General features: G+C 37.0%; 1 protein-coding gene and 1 long non-coding RNA gene across 2 annotated transcripts in view; one reads left to right on the top strand and one right to left on the bottom strand.

Annotated features, from left to right (window-relative positions):
- Positions 1-4,411: 4,411 nt before the first annotated feature.
- LOC140235946 (uncharacterized) overlaps positions 4,412-20,910 on the top strand; it is a 32,164-nt gene continuing 15,665 nt past the window's right edge. Inside the window, exon 1 of the mRNA XM_072315939.1 lies at positions 4,412-4,552. Coding sequence (XP_072172040.1) covers positions 4,501-4,552 — 52 coding nt within the window. The 5' untranslated portion in view covers positions 4,412-4,500. The remainder of the gene's footprint in view (positions 4,553-20,910) is intronic.
- Positions 15,003-19,157, bottom strand: LOC140236153 (uncharacterized). Its single transcript, XR_011901759.1, has 3 exons — positions 18,961-19,157; positions 16,546-16,643; positions 15,003-16,106 (listed from the first exon to the last, which is right to left on the bottom strand). It is a non-coding gene; the product is annotated as an uncharacterized lncRNA (long non-coding RNA).

Below are 20,910 nucleotides of genomic sequence, written 5' to 3'. Positions count from 1 at the left end.
ATTCATTACAGTTAGGTTCCTCTATAAATGTGTCAAATGAAACTTTCAACTTTCAATTCGTTTATGAGATTTCTCCACTTATCAATGTCGACTATATGAAACACGGACATTCTTAAAAGATTTCACAAAACTCTCCACTAAGACATGACAAGTAATAAAAACACACAACATCAATTTACATCGTACATAGTTATGCTATTTACAATAAATTACATGTAATCTATAAGCGCCGATTGCTTATACTTATCACATTGGACTACAATAAACTATATTGTGTTTCGCCTCCGCTGTACTATGGAGTGTAGATGTGGCTTCTTAACCTTCTCTTTCGAGGACACGCAATTTCAGTTTCCATCTTATCTTGTCTTTCCAGTTTATTTTGGTATCATGAAATCCTATATGTCTGATTAATTGCTCGATATTTTTATGCATTGAAGTACCATAAATCTGGGCGTAAATCTGATTTTATTTTTGGTACGCTGTGGAATAGTTTTACTTTTCATTTATTCATCATATTCCTTGCAGGAATGAAGTGTCTTGCAGTGAGCGTATCAAGGAATATGTCCATGTTGCAATGTGACCATAATGACTTCTTTAAGACGTCTCTGCCGCATGTTCAGTATTTTTATTTTTTTTCTCTTTTTTTTTTCAAAGCGATTCTTCTCTTCTCGTATTAGCACACCCAAAATTGTTCGTAAAACACAGATGAAAACAATCAATTAAAGGGTAATTATTTACTTTCGAATCATGTTTTCAAAGTTTGAGAAAATTCACACACAAACTGAAAGCTTCTATGCTATCTCACAGCACTGGTTATCATCTATTCGGGTGTATAAATCAGTCAGGATTCAGCAACCACGGTAATACGATTGCGCGCCGTTGGCGGGATATCTAGCAACTTGGGCTACTTTTTCACTTGACTTTTCGCCCATCACTTACATTATCGTCACCACTCTGAAACTCACTTCAACAGTACAATGTATTACACCTGTCCGCTAAATGGGTGTGGCTATCCCGAAGGAGCTTCGAAGCTCCTTGATTGTGTCGAGGATACGTCGACCGTACATCACACAACCACAAAGAAATCGCCAGACATGGATTTTTAGTTACGGGCGGATTCTGAAAGAGCAGGATCTATTAGCTTAAAAATAACCATAAAATAACGAATTAAAAATATCGATACAATGAAGTGAACAATACCACCCGAGCTGTGCTCTCTGCAGTGAATGGAACAATTAAAGACATAATATGAAAACACTTTTTTAATTGATTGAATGGATTATCAAACTAAACTGAAAGTTTACACATCATTATACGTATAGGCTAAATTCTGTTCATGACTGATATTAACGGGCATTGCAATGACATAATGCATCCTTTCAAAAGAGTTAAAAATAAAAAGTGTGCAAAGGGTTTCGAGTAATGTGACTCTGAGAAAGCCCAAACGTCAGACTGAATCAACATATTTTAGGGGAAAAACAAATGCAAAAAAAAAAAGAGAAAATTTCCCATTCTTTCGTTATCCCAAATTTTAGACATTGAAGAAGAATTGCCCTTTCAGAAAATATAAACAAACTAAAAATAGAATGTTTTTTTTTTCTTTCATTTCACCTGTTTTCAATCCGCACAGAAAATAAGGTTGATTTTGTGATGCACGTCACATTATAGGCCCTACAGCGGGTCTACTGTTAAGAGAGTTAGGACATTCATGAAAATAAGGCAGATCCCCATGATTCGAACTAATTAAAAGGATCCATTTCTCGACAATATGCACCACACGTCCTGAGAGGCTGGTGCTCTCGCTTGAAAGTTGGACGGTATCAAGTAGTGTTTAAATGACGGAAAGATGTTAAATCGGGAGCACGTCATGAGAACGACACCCATAACGAGACATACATCCCGCGCATCATACAGGCCACGAGTTATATAGCCCATTAGTTCGACAATAAGCACACAGGGCCCACGAGACTATTATAACTGGGCACATTGTAGAAGCCCCGTATATAATGTCGAACTCGTGGGCTGTTCAAATTACCGGGCGACGATCCTATGGGCCTTATTTGCCTAGTGACAAACTGATGGGCTGTATGAGTCGTGGACTGTGTGACTCATGGACCTTTTTTCAATGTCGAACTCGTGGGCTTAATGACTCCATGGGTGTCGGTCCCGTTAAAGGAGCACACCAGGGATCACCATGTGTTTCAGCATGGACCTAATATACATGGACTGTTCACGGCAGTCTTTCTTTGATGTAATGATCGATCGTCGCCGACACATGATTATGTGCATCTTAATGAGTACATTCAGGTGTCTGGATAATACCGATTGTGTGATCATGTATCGTCACTAACAAAAGAATCGATTTCCTCATTTCAGTCTTGTTTCGTTGATGTGCCTTTTCAGACGGAAATGTCTTTGAATAAATACAGATGATGAGGAGCAGCAAACCTGAGATCATGACAAATTTTATGTCAAAAGATGGGTAATTGTTGATTCGCACATTTTCGCACACGCATAAGACCTTCAGTTGCCTAACACTCATGGCAAGATATACCTGTTCTCTACCATTACCGTCCCTTTTTGCTCTGGAATAAGCTGCGGAAAAGTGAAATATTGAGATCACAAACTGACAATCAATCTGCCAAAATATTAGCTTTCTTCTAAAAACCGCCTGCTTCTACCAAGCGAAATTGTTTGAGGTATGATTTCCTAACATACACCACAACTGCACATTCACTTTACTTGATTTTGGTGAGTTATTTTCTTCTGCGCACATAATTTTAGATTTCTCGAATCTCCGTCTTGTTCTTCTCCCGGCTTGCTGGCGGTGACGATTAGATTCAAAGCAGTGAAACATGCTAAAAATATCTTTGTGGCGCTTGAGATGTACAGGTGCATGAATTAATTAACGATACGATGAATGTCCATGTGTATTAGGTCCATATATCCGCTGAGTGGCCCGGGATTCCCCACACCCACACTGACACACCCCACACTTTCCAGCAATAGACCGATTCTGCAATGTTTTCAAATTGTATGCGTACAAGCTTTGTTCACAAAAGTTTTCCTTAACAACAACAAAGCTTGCCCGAGGATTCACTAGCAACGACTAAAGCGAATTCCTCCCTACGGAGCTTAATGGAAGGGACCAGGTGAATGAAAGGTTTCGTTACTACAAAGCAGTGACTAAGCTGTTTAGGAAAAGAAACAGCCATTATCAATGAATTACAGATTTATTCTGTTTATGCCCTAACATTAACAAGCGTTCCAATCTGACAATCGCTGATTCCGATGCGTGGAACCCCAATACTCCAGCCAATGGTTCAAGCTAATGATCAATACAACTATGAGATATCGGTTTTCAATACATATGTTGCTTTTTTTTTATACAAATGCCGTGAAATGAAGTGAAAATTTAAAGGGACTGTACAGTACTGGTTGAGGTGGGGATTCATGTTTTCAACATTCCTAAGTGAGATAATGAGAAACCTCTTATGAAAGAGCATGTAATTTCAAAAAGGATCCTGCGTTTACATGATGAAAATTGGTTTTCATATGGCTGAGATATCCCAAAAAGTGCTTATAATAAAAGGCGACATGCCACAACTTTCTTAGGATCTCTTTGTTTCACGTTGTTTTTGGATATCTCAGCCATTTCAAGACCGATTTTTATCAAATAAACTTTTGATACCCCTTAAAATTGCACGCTCTTTGACATCTCATAGAGTGGTTTCTGAATATCTTGCAAAACGTTAAATGCTAAATCTTCACCTCGACCAGAACTGTACACACCCTTTAATTTGCCTGAATGTACAAAAACATCCCGATATCAAAATAACTGTAAGGGTCAATTTACAGTAGTATGGCAAGGAGGCGGGTGAGGCACCTCTATAGCAGCTGGTATTAGTAAATAAAATGCTGCCTACAAAATCAAGTCCCAATAATGATTTTAAAAAAAATGGGTGAATGGAAATGCTGTATGGAGAATGGCTAACCATTTAGACCATAGAGCTATAGATCCATGTTGCATTAGACCGGATCGAAAATTGAACGAAAAAAAAAAAAGCACAGTAACGTGAGGTCTTGAAACCATGCAGCCAAATGAAATAAAAATGTCGTTGAAATGGGGCAGAAATACTAAAGTTGTGAAATTCCAGAGTTTGACCTTTTAACACGATGCTGGGACAGTTATCAATCACTTTTTGACAATCATGGATTGCATAAAATCCCACTACGAATGTGACAAGGTGACTTGTCCCTTTAAATCGATGTACGAGTACAATGTACATGTATTATAGTACACAGTCTGGTTCTTCGCCTATAGTTCCAGACTGTCCAGTGCACCGACAAATCCGTGGCGAATCAATCCTGAATGGAAAAGGAGCACGCATTACACCAGCGGGATTTCAGAGCACTTGCGCAGTACCGCCTTTGCCCATGATCGAAGAAGGTACGCGCAAATAAAAGTCATAAGCTGCGTCGACCATCCAACGTCTCGCCATGGCTTCATACATCTCATTTATCGCCATTTTCTTGTCTCTGTGCCTTACAGGTAAGTGTAGGCCTTGTTTTTGACACGCCAGAGTCCATTTTACAGGTACTTTCAACCCTGTAGAGGTGAATTTGTTGTATTTCGCGGGAGAACTGTAATCATTCATAGATGCGTCGTTACTACGTTTGTCCCGACGTACAGTACACCTGACACAATATATGGGTGCTTTGCGTTCGTCTCTATTGTATACGGATTATATAATGTGCGCACTTTCTCCGGATGGTCAGGTGCCTGCAGTTTTGATCTGCTACAGCACTGTGTCGCGATAGAGAGTGCATTTTATCACTTGTTTGAAGGGTTGGGCCCCGAGCCTAAGCATCTTGCATCTGTTAAGCTGTCCAATGTGGTGTACTATTCTGTTATTTTTGATCGTATAGACATCGTAAGCATGAACCACAGTCCCGTGGATCAAGTGGGATTGATATGAAATACAGAGCAGATGCCTGAGGAGGATATTAAAGGTGTTGGGTGCATGCAGGCTGTTCCATATTACGTTTTAGTTGTGTTGTTGCACCTGTGTGATGGGTTTGTTTACAATCGGTCTACCAATACCATGTGCACCATGGCCATGTGAGCGAGCGAGCCCACTCTACGTACGTATCGTCAGCCACACCCCACGGCCCACTATATTAATGACGTCACTCGATCGAAAAAGCACGCGAGTGCCTTCATCTGGCCCCTGAGCTGCTGCGTTGAGCGATTAATATGATATCCAGCAGCTTCATCATGACATTATCAACAATCCATCACTCATTTGGAGTTTGCGAGAAAGAAAATTCCGATTCAATATTTGTTAAGAGTATAAATTACCATGCCGGAAAAAAAAAAAGAAGCTTCCTTTAGTCTAAAGTACAAAAGGAAAACAGGATCGAGTGACAGAAAGTCACTGACCTCATCAGCATTTTTTTTCTATGTTCCTGTTCCGCTTTTGCGACCTTTTGATTTTACACAGGCATCATCGTGCCTACGCAAAGATTTGCATTCAATTATACCAAGCTGTATTGTGACGTCACTTCCGCTGCAGTAACAACAGCCAGAGATATTGTTATCGCATTGCTAACATGAACAATGAAAGGTTGTGGATGAAAAGAATACCAAGCATTTTATATTATACCTCCATGACATTGTATTCCACAGTCTACCCGGGCGTAGTATACGAGTTGGAGATGGGGCAAAAAAGGTGACATTCCTATGAATGTTTAAGGTGATGAGCTTTGATGAATAGAATAACATCTGATAAACAGTAGTAGAAGTTTCATCACAATCGAGGGGAAACTGAGAATTTTAATGGAATTTCCCGTTCTTAGAAAACGTTTGATGATCAGATAGACCCTCCTTATTCCTGTCTAGTTCATTTCAGCAATGTTCAGCGAGAGAGAAATTGAGTGACTACTTCTGTAGGATCCTATACACAGGTTAGTGAGGACAGTTGAATTGGGGTGATATTTATTATCGGCACTTACTTTCCCTCTACTTGCCCTACGTTCATTTGTCTCTTTACATGACTGAAGGCCGCTGAAGGCATAAACGCCAACGTCGCGCGACTTTCGTAGTTTCACGTTAAAGGAGACCTCCAGATGATTTTCAGATTTTTACATTTGAACAACTGTAAATATAGTTATACTGAGGACAGAGTTTCAGAATTTGTGATAACTGGGATGAAGAATAAGAATATTTTCAAAATTTAGAACAAATTGCAATGAACAAGGATGATGACATGGCAGAGTCACCATAAGAATGCATGAGTTGAGGCTTGAGGAAGCAGAACAAAAGAATGCATGCACAGATTATACACAGGTGAACTCGCAAGCAAGCGGTATTGTCATGGAATTGCACTGCTACATTTCTGAAATATGTGAACCTCCTATGTCATCATTCTTGTTCAGTGTAATTTGTTTAAGGTTTTTCAAACTATTGTTTCTCTGCGCAAGAACCACAATAGATTCCATAAATCTATACATGGAGTTGTCGATTTATGTACTACATGATGTGAAATTATGAAAATCGTCTGGAATGTCCCTTTAATCGAACAAAATCTGTGTCGGTCTACGATTCTGTTTGTCTTCAAAGTGGAGGGAATGATAACCTTGACCATGAGAGTTGCCTTCTTTCATTGTATTCTTAGACAAGCATCATTCTAGACCTGCAATACGGAATAAAAAAAAAAATATCAAGTTTGTGTGTATGTATAGCCTACACTGTGTGTGTGTGTGTATGCGTGTATTATGTGTGTGTATGTTTCCGTTTGTATCCATGAAACCACGCTATACATCCGCACAATGGGTACCACACCGGATACTACAGGTCCTTTATACTGTGAAAGAAAGAAAAACTTTTGTTAACGATACAGAGCTGTACGCATTTGAACTTTGCGACACACACATCAAGCCTAAGTGTATAGTCTATTTACATATAAGAATTTCGAGACACATGTACAACGTAAATGAGATTTATAAGGGTTCTCTTTGATCAACACCCATGGAACGAATTAGCTTTAGTTGATGAATGTTATTTTTTGTTTATTCATTGTTCAAAGGAAATTTTTGCCATTTGGTGGCTTGACTCGATTTTCTTTTACTTCTTCAATGGGGCTTTATTAAACCGTCGTCAGTGGTGGATGGGCGGAGGGCACACAAGCCAAGCCCCCACCCCTTTTTTTTTCTTGTCAGCTGATCAAACCAGGAAGTGGCACGAGAAACGAGGAAAAAAAGGAAAATGCACCGGAGCCTTTTTTTTTATTTTATTTATTTATTTATTTATTTATTTATTTATTTATTTATTTGTTTATTTATTATTATTATTATTTTTTTTTTTTTTTGGGGGGGGGGTAATTTTATTTTTGCTTTTTGCTTGTCAACTGATTGAACCCGAAAGTGGCACCAGAAACATTATTTGCCCCCCCCCCCCCTTCACAGAATTCCTGGATCCGCTCCTGACCGTAGATTTGCAAAGACTATTCACTTACCTGCAATTAAAGGAGGTAATTAATTACCCATCCTACATACCCGCATCACCTTTCTATACACAGAATAATCATTTACGGGTCATCAAAGAAAACCAGCAGTGCTCGCTATGTGACAGTGAAATCCGCCTCTAACGGAGGAGGGATACGCTATCATTGAAATCTTCAGGGACTTGTGTTTGTCTTTTTTTCGCTGTAGATTTAAAAAAAAAAATCACATGATTCTTGGGAGATGTGAAAACGTAGGCTTACATAATTACAGTCAGCCTCCCCTAAGTCGATGTCACACAAGTCTAAGGATTAACCAAGGAGCTATAGCTCCTTGGATTAACTAAGTCGTGGTTGTAAACAGTCGTCATGTGCTAATTCTATTGGATGTAAGTCGAAAATTACGTTAGTGGAAGGAATTCCTGCGGTTCCTTTGGATCAGGCGTATAGGAGGGGTTGACTGTATATCACAGAGTAGTCCCAGCAACCACACTACCCCACCCCCCCCCCTCCCCCGCCATGTGAACATTATTTTAATCACTTGAAAATATTTCAGGACTTAAATTCAGGACTTACACGAAACAGTTTCCTTTACCGAAAAACCCCCACAAAAGACATTGATATTTCATATATCAATTCCTTTGCGTTGTTCTTGATCTGGACTGTCATTGCGTAGCTATGGACAATTATTTGCTTTTTGTTCTCCAGGGAGGCATTTCATGAAATGTTTTGGTCGGATATTTTTCTGACAAACTGTTACAAGCTACTGAAATTCTTGCATCTGATTGGCTGAGAGCAAATTCGTCCGACAACTTTGTCGGACAAAATGCTTCATGAAATGTCCCCCCAGACCTATGCGCGAGCGCCCCCCTCACGGAAATGTCAGGTGACGCAGGTAGACGTCATGTGATTGCTGTTTTGGCCACCTGCAGTGAGAGAGATATGAACTAGTCTTTACACAATGCTCAGTCGTGATTTATTCAGCCTCGATTCTATTCCTTTCCATTTTAAAGGAAAAGTCCACCTTAATATATAGGTATGTGGATTGAGTGAATGCAGCAATATTAGTAGAACACATCAGTGAAAGTTTGGGGAAAATCGGACAATCCGTTTAAAAGTTGATTATTTACCCCCATGAGGATGTGGTGAAAAAAAAAAAACATAATTGAATCAATAAATAGTGTATCTTGTAGACACACGAACATAAGGTAAACGATCCTCAACATAATTGATTCCCACACTCTGGAATTCGCTGCTCCTGACGGGATTACCCCCTGAATTCTTTTATGAAGACTCTGAAAACTTCCCTGTTGAGACATTAATGATAGTATAATATGTTTAAATGTCAAGCGCTTGGTAAACTAAAGATCATTATGATGCGCTTGTATAGTTGTGAATACGAAATTAAATTATCAGTATGCAATGATGACGTACAGTTGCGAATATAGAATTTGGTGAAAAATTTTGTAAACCCCCTCTTATTCTTGCGAAAACTTCCATGTGGAAGTACTATCGAAGTCAGCTTAAGCCTCGAGTAGATTTCACGTAAAAAGTTCCAAAGAAAAAGCAACAAACCGAAAGAAAATAAAATCAAAGCCTGTTTGAAAGTTTTGAAATCGGAATCATGAGTTAAATTTCTTATAAACCAATGAATTTGTTTTCTCTCTCATTTTTTAATGAACTAAATGAATAACTTTGTCGAAAATATTTGCAGATGTGAGACCTACCAGTAAGAATCTGTCCCAATCACCTATTATACCTCTCTGAGTCATACGCTCAGTTGGCACTGATTTATAGGTTGCTTAGCAGCAGTATAATATTGACGCAGTTATCATTATAATTATCAGTTTCAGAATCATTGTATTTCCCCTTCGAAAATGTTGAGGGAGTGGGGTAACACAATGATAGACTTGGCAAGAGCTTTGAAAGTACACGTGAAATTTCATGCGTTGCGGGACAGAGGAATTATATAGTTTATCGAGTTCCGAGCCATAAACCGCGAGTGAAATGCGCCTGCTTCTCTAGCGATTTTTTTTTTGTTGCTAAGAGGGTCTTTGATTGAAGACTAACATGAAAGAAGCTGTCATAACACTGTTCTCTCCACCCCCCCCCCCCCCATATGTGTGTGGGTTTGGGGGGGGGGGAGGGGTCAGATAAGTATATGACAGAAATGCGCTCAGTATATGGCAGGGGCCCTTTGTCATAATTTATCAATTTATGTACAATAACATGTCCTCGGGGAAGAGTGGGTTATTTGAAGTATATTTCATGCCTACCCAACTGATGAGAAACAATTTATTTTTGTATTTATGTGTTTGATCTTTATAACGAATAGTGATATTTTTTTTTCGTACGCCGCAATGATCCGCGGATCAAATTAAAGTTGGAAAAGTTAACGAATCCAAACGAAAAGCAAGTACGTTTTACTGAGACGGAGCCCAATCAAACTGTGTGGACAATGATCTCTATGGCTCTAGTGCAGGAATAAATGCATAATCATGTATACACGTGCACATAAAAGAAAAGAAATGTCACTTTGACACGTCAATGTTAAAATCGGTAAATTCTGCCGATTTACTCATAGCAGAGGATGGAGAAATTTTCAAGCTTTTAAAAAAAGATGCAAGTTATGCTGACACCATTAGGATTGTAAATGAAAAGTAATATCACCATGAGATTAAGTAAAACCAGTTTTGAAATGTTCCCTTTCATGGGATTTACAGATTTTTTTATATCTTCACAATAATCACATTGCTATCAGCTTTATGTATAGGACCATGTAGCTTAGTTTTGTTTCGTTTTGTTTTTTGTCATACAGTGGTACAATGGTAAATTCAACATTTGCAGTGTCACTCCTCAAACTTTTGTAAATGATGAATTTAAACACGCAAAATGTTGGATTTACCATTTCATTTTTTAGAGTGCAGCTTGAAACATTATGAGGCGATCCTTTTAGATACTCTTGTGTTAGTACCGATTGATTAAATTCGACTGCTGAAACGTCGGCATCACTCCATCGTATCTGCCTCACCCTATAATGAATACTAGTACTGCAATATAAACGCGTCTGATTAATCAGTCGACATGTCGCCGCAAGGGAAAATGATGTGTGGTGTCGAGTGTACAGAAAGCCCTGGTTCCAACAACGTTGAAGGGTTCTGACGCGAACTCACAGCACCCCTCCCCCTTTTTTATATGTACAATGTTAACGTATGATGTTAAACTGGAAAGTGCGATCACCTATCCTGGCTTTAGACATGTGAGCAGATTTTTCCATTCGCGTTTAAGTGGTAAAGACAAAAAGATCGACCATTGATAAAATCTCAAGTAGAACTTGTCTGGACTTAAACATCCAACGGGGCAGACAATAATATCAAAACACACCACAGGTAAACAAAACCTCACCGAATATTTACGTAGATTCGATCCGTCACGCCTTTGGCACACATTCTCCATCCTTTATCCTTTTTTTCCTCTTCTTCTTCTTCGTCTTTTTCTCCCTCCTCCTCTTCTTCTTCTTCTCCTTCTTCTTCTTCTTCTTTTAGTTGTTATTTCGAGAACCATTGGATGTTTCACTTACCCATGTTTCACTGCACTGCAAACATAACTCTACGAACCTTACAGCAAAACTGGTATTCAGCAAAATCCAAAAAAAAAAAAAATTGATTGTAAATACTGTATTCGGGTCAATCCACGTCAAATCATCCAATTTTCAGAAAAGTTGTCACCCGACCCCCTCCGATTTTCTTAAAAATCGCACCAAATGTACCCCAAAGTGTCTGACGGAAAATCCCAAAATATTTTGCCCCAAGGTCAATTGGTTGCTAAGATACAGCCTCACATAGCAACCGGTGCGCATTCCAAAAAAATTAGTTAAAAGAAAATTAGGCATTTTTGATTGACTGTTTTAGCTTGGATATTTATGCAAAAGTGTTCATTATCTGGAAATTGAGAGAACTTTATAGTCTTTGCAAGAAAAACTGACTGTAACGCGAAATTGACTTTTCGTTAACGTGCACGAGGCCACCGAAAATGGTGTTAAATGTTAATTTTGAAAATTTCAATGCATATTTAGAAGCTAATATCTTCCACATTTCATCACCTTAGGTTCTAAAATATTATGCTGTTGAAGGCTTTGACTTGCTCAGTAATTTTGAAAAAAATCGGCGCATTCATGATCACCGTTTTTACGGAGAGCGCCCTCAAAGTTGACAAAAATGAAAAATGTGCCAAATTCAAGGTCACGGATCACCCTTCGTCCCACCTAGGAATAGCATCAATTTTTGTATATTGATAGACATTTACCTATATTATCTTGGGTTACCAAAGAAATTTTGCTCCCGAAATGTTCAATGGCAAATTTACCCCACCGAAAATGGTCGTAAACGGCCAAATTCCCACGTAATATCACATATTGGGTTTAGAGGACATTTCAAATGTCCACGCTTTCAAAATGAAAAGCACTAGCCCTGTGATATTTGCAGTAGGGATAGTCTGTTATACATATTTTAGTAATGTATACCACAAAACACTTTTATTACATAATAATGACCTTGAAATTTAACCCAAAATTTGATAAAAAAAAACAATAAATTGCTCCATTTTCCTCATTGCACTGCATGTAAATATGTTTTGAAAGACTTTTCACAGAGCAATATTTCAAGAATTATGAAAGCTGACAGCCTACAATATTAAGGTTCTGAAGTATTTGTGCTCTTCTTTCAGATTTTGTGTCAATTTGATCATGAATGTTATACCCTTGACCTTGAAGTATTTCTAAAAATAGCTGTAAATTTGTTAACTACAAAGTACACACACGACAGCTGGTGTTTTATGGCATGATACACTTCGTCGGCATTACCACGAACCGACGCTATTTCGTTTTTGAGCGAAAATGCAGTTCTGAGAAAATCGCGTTTAAAGATCTCACAAGTTTTAGACAACGTTTTCAATGACTTTTCCTGTCTTGTGTGTGAAAATTTTGACAGGGTGATGAGAGTGGAAGTTATTCTTCCTATCCATAGTGTAATTTTAGTGTGAATTCCAAAAATTTACGATATTTCTGTCTTCAAACTCACTGCGTCGGTTCGTAAATCCATCGTTTCTTAGCTAAAAATCATAAAATTCTGAAGTTACTAGTCCGTCTGGCTAGCCAAAATATTGCTTCAGTGTTAAAATTGATTCTAAGTAGTCCGCCTGGCTAGTTAAAAAAAAAGTTAAGTGCGACCCCTGACCATAGGTTATGTACTTAAGCGCGGGTCCCACGAACCGACGTAAGTTGTATTACGCCGGTTCGTGAGACTCGCGCTGTAGGGCCTGTACAATAGGTAACGTGCAATACGCGTGTATCTACGAACCGTCGCTATTTCATTTTCGTATGTGTTTACATACAAATACTATTAGGGCTATACCTGCTTATCAACAATAACCTTATTAATTGAAATTAATTGTCATGTAATGATTGTTGTGATGATTACAATACATTTAGTGATAATTAAGATGATAATACAAGCCAGTTTCTCTTAATTGTTCTAAAAAGAGTGTTGTCATTGTTTTCATCTTCATTTAGTACACGCATGTATTGTTATTATAGCTGTGGTTGATCGTTCCAAAGATTTCTTTGCCCCCCCTTTTTTTGTGGATATATTATTATTTAACACTTTTGCATTTGGACATCTATGGTAATACATGTATTCGGTATACTGTGTTTCATATTTTTTTTACTTTTTACCGTTTTTTTTTTACTTAATTAACTTACTATTTCATTTTTTCACATTATTTTTAATTCAAATTCGGTTCACTTCTTTCATAATACACTGTAATTATGAATGTTTGTTCTAAGATGAAGGATACCGCTAAATCTTGGGAAAAAGACGTGCCAGTCAGTAATAATTACTTGTATTTACTCATCTTTCATACTCATGCATGCACTCTGTTATTTCTTTCTCTGAAATAATATATTAATTTCTTTATTTCTTATTATTCCACATATTTGTGACATTTACTTTGTCACAATTTTTATCAGTGTCATTATTGTCATTTGGCTCGCATGCGAATTCACTCATAATTCCTCATTTTCCATCTTTCTCTTTCCTGCTCAACAGATTCTATGATAGCTGCACCTGATCATATAAAGACATAAACTCATCCTGCATGCACTCTTCGAAACTGATAAACTCCTAAAAATACATGAATATCAACACTATCAGAATTTCAAGCTTCATTTTAAATATATAATAATGGTCATGTTTTATTATGCCTTTTGCAGCAATATATTGAAGAGGTACATTATGTAATCGAAGAAACATAGGTCCTCAATAGAATATCAAATTTGAATTATTCAGAGATGAATAATGACAATGGGAAGGATAACAATTGTGGAAGAGCTCCATAAATCAATACATATCCAATGGCAAATGGAGATGGAATCAAGATTCAAGAATATGTGTAATTCAAGTTCATTATTATATCAGTTCTTGTGTGTTCACAAAAAGAGGAACACAGTTCGAACATGCACACCAAATCTTACATCGTACATTTACATCTATAGAGTGCGGACGGAACATATACAAGAGAAAGAATAACATCCTCAAATTAATATATCAAGCATAACTACATGTATGTATATGACCACTCAAAGATGTTGCTGCATATGCATGAAGCTTGAGAGTGCTGCAACACCCATATGCTCAGATAAAAACTTGATGTATATCATACAAAAGAGAAGAGGTACTGCATGTACATGTAGTTACACTATTCACAGGACAGTAGAGAAAAAGCACGAGAGAGGGAAATGGGTGTCTAAAATAGGTCGATGTAAGGAGTGCCAAGCCAATTAAGTCTCTAATAGAAGTCATACATATATAAGGAAACAAATTAATCACAACATAAATGATCATGCTCATGTTAACCAATAATTAGCATCTAAAAATGTGTGTAGAAAGCCCATAATATCAGCCTTTCGCCCCGAAGGCTTGTATTATGAGAAAAGAGAAATTTTGGCCGACCCCCCCCCCCCCTCCCTGTGAATCCTTAATCCACCAGTACTATAAACACATTCTGAGAATGTGTTTTAGTACATGTACTAGCAAATTCACAAGAGGGTTGGGGAAATTCAGCCAAAATTGTGTGTGGCTAAAATAATTAAAAAGAAAGGTCATCAGCAAAACTACGGGGTGGATGCAGACGAATTTTCATGTGATGACTAAAAAATATGCAGCTAAAGGAAAAAAAAAAAAGACGGCGGAGAGGGGCCAAGGCTAATTTGACTCCCCTCCCCCCCCCCACCAAAAAACAAACAAACAAACAAACACCACTGTTTTACAGCACCTTTCAAGGACTCTTAATTTTTTGTTTGTTAAAAACAAACGTCTCGAAGTAAAGAATTCCATATTGTAGGCGAAATGTAGACCGATACAGTGTATAAGTGTACATCCCAAGCTATTAAAGAAAAAAAAAACAGATTATGAATATCATTTAAAGTAAGAATTTCAGTGTGTTTAATCATCTTTAGTTGAGTTGCAAATGACATGTACATATTTAATAAGAGCAGTAAACTTCGAAGCGCCCCCAAGCCCTTCTATACTTAATTATTCATGTGTAAAGGTAGCGCCAGGGCACTCTGGTGGTCTAGTGGTTATGACGCTGGTCTAGTAATCCAGAGGTCGTGGGTTCGAATCCTGCTTGGGCTGCCTGTGATTTTTTTTTTCACAGCAGCCTACAAACTGCACACTGCAGTTGCGTGCGTTACTACGGATGGAGACAAATGAATAATCTATTATTTTAATATACGATGTTTGACATCCTTATTGCAATCACTTTCTTTAATCGTGAATTTAGAGACATAATGAATTATTATTAAAAGAACTCAAATTTCTGTATTTTGTTGTGAGTTTGCATGGGAACATACACGTATCATAATTTACAATTTTAGTTAGATAAAGAACATCTTATAACAGAACAGTCTAGTGATGGTTGAATAATTATGTCAATTTGTGAAAAGTCCTATCATTTACATGGAGTGCATGTTCCCATGTTTATAAGAATCATACGTGACACATTCAAAGTGGGTTGAAGACAACAAAATAATAAATAAAAGAATAAAGGAGAATAGAACTTAATCTGATTACAGCATCATCTAAATATTGCCAATGTGCACTTAGAAATCTATCAAGATTTATCACAAGGTTATGATTACCACACAAAACCTTCAAGATTTATTATCATGAAATACATACCAATGAACACTTAAAAAAATCTAACGTTCCACATCCACATGAAGCTTTCCTTGATATAAATGTCTCTCTGTAGTGTTATTAAAGTGTAGCAAAATTGTAATTATGACATCACAGAATGGAATGCATTGTTTTCACCTTCAATCTTAGGATCTCCTTTCATGTTTCCACTTTACAATCACATTTCACTGTAGATATACCGTCCTTATGTTGTCGCCCTTCATCCCAATTTCTCCCTTCTATCCTATCTGTAGATTGTCTTCTTTCCTAAGCCATTGTATTCACATTCCTTGATGATCAGCACGATGCTGTACTTTTTTCTTCTTCTCTGAAACAGTCCAGCTCTTCGCTACTGCATGGCATCAGTCATCTGAAAGAAAAGACAGAAATTAAGAACTTTCGATTAAAATCAAACATCATGATACAAGATACAACTTTCATTTTGAGAAAAAGAAATCAGCCAACTAAACTGTAGTTGAAATTATTTTGCTCTATCTATTTAAACATAAAACAAAACGGTATACAGGATCAAAGAATGTCAAAAAAATACTGCTGTTTTTGATGCATATTCAAATTGTCTCGCCTTTTACATATTTTAATGATGCAAGATCTTATGTCTAGCACTTAGTAAGTCTCATGTAGAATTTAAATTATTATTCACATGAATAAATCTGCATGTCCTTGTAAACAAGGCATTGCTTTGAAAAAGCTGAATATTACTAATTGCATCTGGGAAAGAGTCTACGACAATCAAACTTGTTTATTATCAGAGACTTTAACATCTTAATAAGACCTAGACTCTACATTACCATTGTATTCACATCCGTTGGTGATATACACGACCCTGTACTTTTCCTTTTCTTTTCTGAGACAGTCCAGTTCTTCGCTACTACATGGCACCAGTCATCTGAAAGAAAAGAAAGAAATTAAGAACTTTTGATTAAAATCAAACATCATGGTACAAGATACAACTTTAATTTTGAGAAGAAAAAAAAAATCAGCCAACAAAACTGAAGTTGAAATTATTTTGCTCTATTTATATTAAACATAAAACAAAATGGTAGGCCTATGCAGGATCAAAGAATGTCAAAAAAATGCTGCTGTTCGTATTTGATGCATATTCAAATTGTCTCTTCATTTACACATTTTACTGATGCAAGATATTATGTTTAGCACTTGGTATGTCTCATGTAGAAATTGAATCATCATTCACATGAATATAAATCTACATGTATTTGTAAACAAGGCATTGCATTGAAATAGCTGAATATTACTACATGTACCTGCATTTGGGAAACAGTCTATGACAATCAAACCTGTTTCTTATCAGAGACTGTAACATCTTAATTAGACCTAGACTCTACATTATCATTCAGCTTTTAAAGGTATTAACCATTCACCTATAAAACACTGGCATTGTCATGTGCATCATATTTCTTTGATACTGCACATATTTTCATGAAGTCTGCACAAGAATGCAAATGAAACACGTCTGCTGTTTGGTATTTATGAAAAAAAAAAAATCACTAACCTGGAAGTCCTTGGCCTTAGAAATAACACGTGGCGAGTTAGTAGGAATTGACGTTAAAATAGAATAAGAATAGATCTACTAAATAGGCCTTTGCCTCATGAATGTCTGGTCTAATTATAGACTAAGTGAAGTCTAGACCTTTCACTTTTAAGTTACCAGTGGTTCACAAAATTTATATTATAGATCTAGACTACATCTAGATCTAGACATCTAATACTATTAGATCTTGGCAACTTTTGTCTTTGTGACACGAAATTAACACGTCACGGATGATATTGCGGCGATATCCAACAGGATGACAGTACCACTATTACTGACTCAGTAAGTTGACATAGATAACTAACATCAACTTGTTAACGTACGTTAGAGATGGCACCATATACAAAAGCCGGTGACACTGACACTGACAGATCGAACGACTACGTTTAGACTAACGTTAAAGAGTTAGACTCGCCATCTCAGTAAGTCGGCCAAAGACAAAGTCAATACAGGGCTAAGTCAGTGTTACTGTTATGTTAGGCCTAACAAATGTTAACGGTTACTCGGTTAGGTTAGGTTTACCAGAACTCAAGAGTCCTGGTTAAATCAGTCGAGGGACATTTCTTAGAAGTCCTTCGATTCCAAGAATAAAAAGTGTGAAAGAACAAAGGGAAATAAGGAAAGAAGAAAGGACAAAAGATTATGTATGGCTGCTGTGGAAATCGACAGCGCCACTGTATCACTATCAATCAAGCGTAAATATATAAACGCCATTTGGTTGGGCCACATTCACAAGTTTTAGGGGAAAAAAGCCCCACCGCTGTGCTTAAGTACTCCACTCGAACTAACGTTAGACATACACTACACACAGTACGGTACTAGGGCTGAATTCACAAGTATACTTTAACACTGCACTGTACAGGAAAGCCACCTAACCTGTAGAGTACTCGTAGTGTTTAGGTAGTATCACTAGACCACATACTGTCATAGATGACATCTACACCAACGCTGCACACTGGCACTGGTCCGACGGTCCCTGACCAGGAAAAATCACTGTTGGACACTGACCAGTAACTTTTTCAGGAATGGACCAGTAAAGATTGGGGGAAAAAATGGGTGGACTCTACCTACTATTACCACTAGTCTAGATGTAGATCTAGAGCTAGACTACCGTGTACCGGTATGGCTCTGAACTGTGTTAATTTGACTTGGTCTTAGACTTCAGCTGATCTTAGTTTTAGTAACTGGTACCGGTATTACAAGTAAAGTCTTAACTTAGACTTAATAGTTAGACTTGAAAGTAAAAGTCTAACATGTCTAACTTTATTCTTTACTCTTCCTTTGAGTTTTACTGTTAGACTTTTTTTTTTGTTTAGTACGCCTACTTTGTCAATCTCATGATTTCATTTTCAACTCAAAAGTCAAGGCTTTAAATAGTGTCTTCGAGACTTTGAAATCTTGCAATCTGCATGTCTTGCACACAGACGTTACGACTACAGTACTCAGTAGTCTCAGAAGTAACGACATAAGTTGAAAAGAAACAATAAATAATATGATTTGGGATCTAATTTGAAATTGTATGGCGTTTACAGACTAGGCTTCATAAGCATCACGCGATTGAATACATGGGACTACACACTACCGCAATTAATGGTTATGGTAGTCCAACTGAAACTGTTATTTTGAGCATGATTTTAATAGGATTATAGCTTACCATTCACTTCACTCGTGGACAGTGGGCTGGCTTAGGCCGTCATTCATCTTTCAGAAGGTTTGGTTCTCACTCTGAGATCTGGATTAGGGCCAAAACCTAATTCTAGGCCAGTAAGTTGAACAAAGCTCAAAGTAACGCAACTGCGACAGTTCGTGAAACCCGCATTGCTCTTCACCGTAGCAATTCGGGTTTTACGAACCGGCGTATCTTTCGTGCGTCGGTTCGTGAAACTCCTTTTTCTCAATTTCTCGATATTTCGAGTACCGTCGTTTTTTTCTTTCTTTGATAAAATTAAGAATAATTAATTTTGTGACCTAAAATTTTGGGATTCGGTAGAGTTTTGAAAGCACTTTCATTTGGTACCAATATCTCGATTTTGAAAATTTTGACCAAAATCGAAATAGCGTCAGTTCGTGAAAACGCCGACGACTTGTGATTCTTCCACAAACACAAAAGCTTTTTATAGTGTAAATGTTATATACTGGAATTAATCTATACATGCTTGCAAGATGTTCCAATCAATTGCTTTGTTCTGACAATGACCCTCAATTTATGACCTTCAAAATCATGAGAAATGCCTATTCCTCTCCATAAAGACCTGTATTAAAGTATGTAATAATAATTGATAATTATGGACATTAAAAATTTCTTATTCTAGCCTGTGAAACCCACATTAAAAGGACTGAGAGTCTTCTTTTTCGGGGAATTTGTTCTGTACCTAAAACTTTCAAAATCATTTCAATTCTTATGTATTTTATTGTTTTTGGAATTTCTTATGTATTTCCTTGTTTTTATTTTCTGCAGCATAACCATGTTTTTTTTTTTTAATTGGAAATTGTCACAGCCCACTTTTCTACCATAACTAGAATAGAATTAACCAATCAAAGTGATAGATAGTAAAAATGGTCAAGTTTTTATGAGTTTCACCACAAAAAGCACTGTTTTCCATAGGAAATGCACACAAAATCACAAAATATTACCATCCCCATTTTTGATTGAAATTGAGGGTCATTGTCAGAACAGAGTAATTAATTGTAACATATCTCGCAAACACGTATAGATTAATTCCAGTATATAACATTTACATCATAAAAAGCTTCTGTGTTTGTGGAAGAATAACAAGTATATCATGCCATAAAACACCTGTTGTGTGTGTAATTTGTAGTTAACAAATTTACAGCTATTTTTAGAAGCACTTCAAGGTCAAAGATATAACATTCATGATCAAATTGACACTAAACCTGGAAGATGAGCAGAAATAGTTTAGCACCCTAATATGGTAGAATGTCAGCTTTCATAATTCTTGAAATATTGCTCTGTGAAAAGTCTTTCAAAACACATTTACATGCAGTGCAATGAGGAAAATGGAGCGATTTATTGTTTTTTATCAAATTTTGGATTAAATTTCAAGGTCATTATTATGTAATAAAAGTGTTTTGTGGTATACATTACTAAAATATGTATAACAGACTATCCCAACTGCAAATATCACAGGGCTAGTGCTTTTCATTTTGAAAGCGTGGACATTTGAAATGTCCTCTTAACCCAATATGTGATATTACGTGGGAATTTGGCTGTTTACGACCATTTTCGGTGGGGTAAATTTGCCACTGAACATTTCGGGAGCAAAATTTCTTTGGTAACCCAAGATAATATAGGTAAATGTCTATCAATATACAAAAATTGATGCTATTCCTAGGTGGGACGAAGGGTGATCCGTGACCTTGAATTTGGCACATTTTTCATTTTTGTCAACTTTGAGGGCGCTCTCCGTAAAAACGGTGATCATAAATGTGCCGATTTTTTTCAAAATTACTGAGCAAGTCAAAGCCTTCAACAGCATGATATTTTAGAACCTAAGGTGATGAAATGTGGAAGATATTAGCTTCTAAATATGCATTAAAATTTTCAAAATTAACATTTAACACCATTTTCAGTGACCTCGTGCAC

Source organism: Diadema setosum, chromosome 12 (genome assembly GCF_964275005.1).
Source record: "Diadema setosum chromosome 12, eeDiaSeto1, whole genome shotgun sequence".
Lineage (NCBI taxonomy): Eukaryota > Metazoa > Echinodermata > Echinoidea > Diadematoida > Diadematidae > Diadema > Diadema setosum.
Note: the sequence above shows the minus strand (reverse complement) of the source record. Positions and strands in the feature narration are given on the sequence as shown.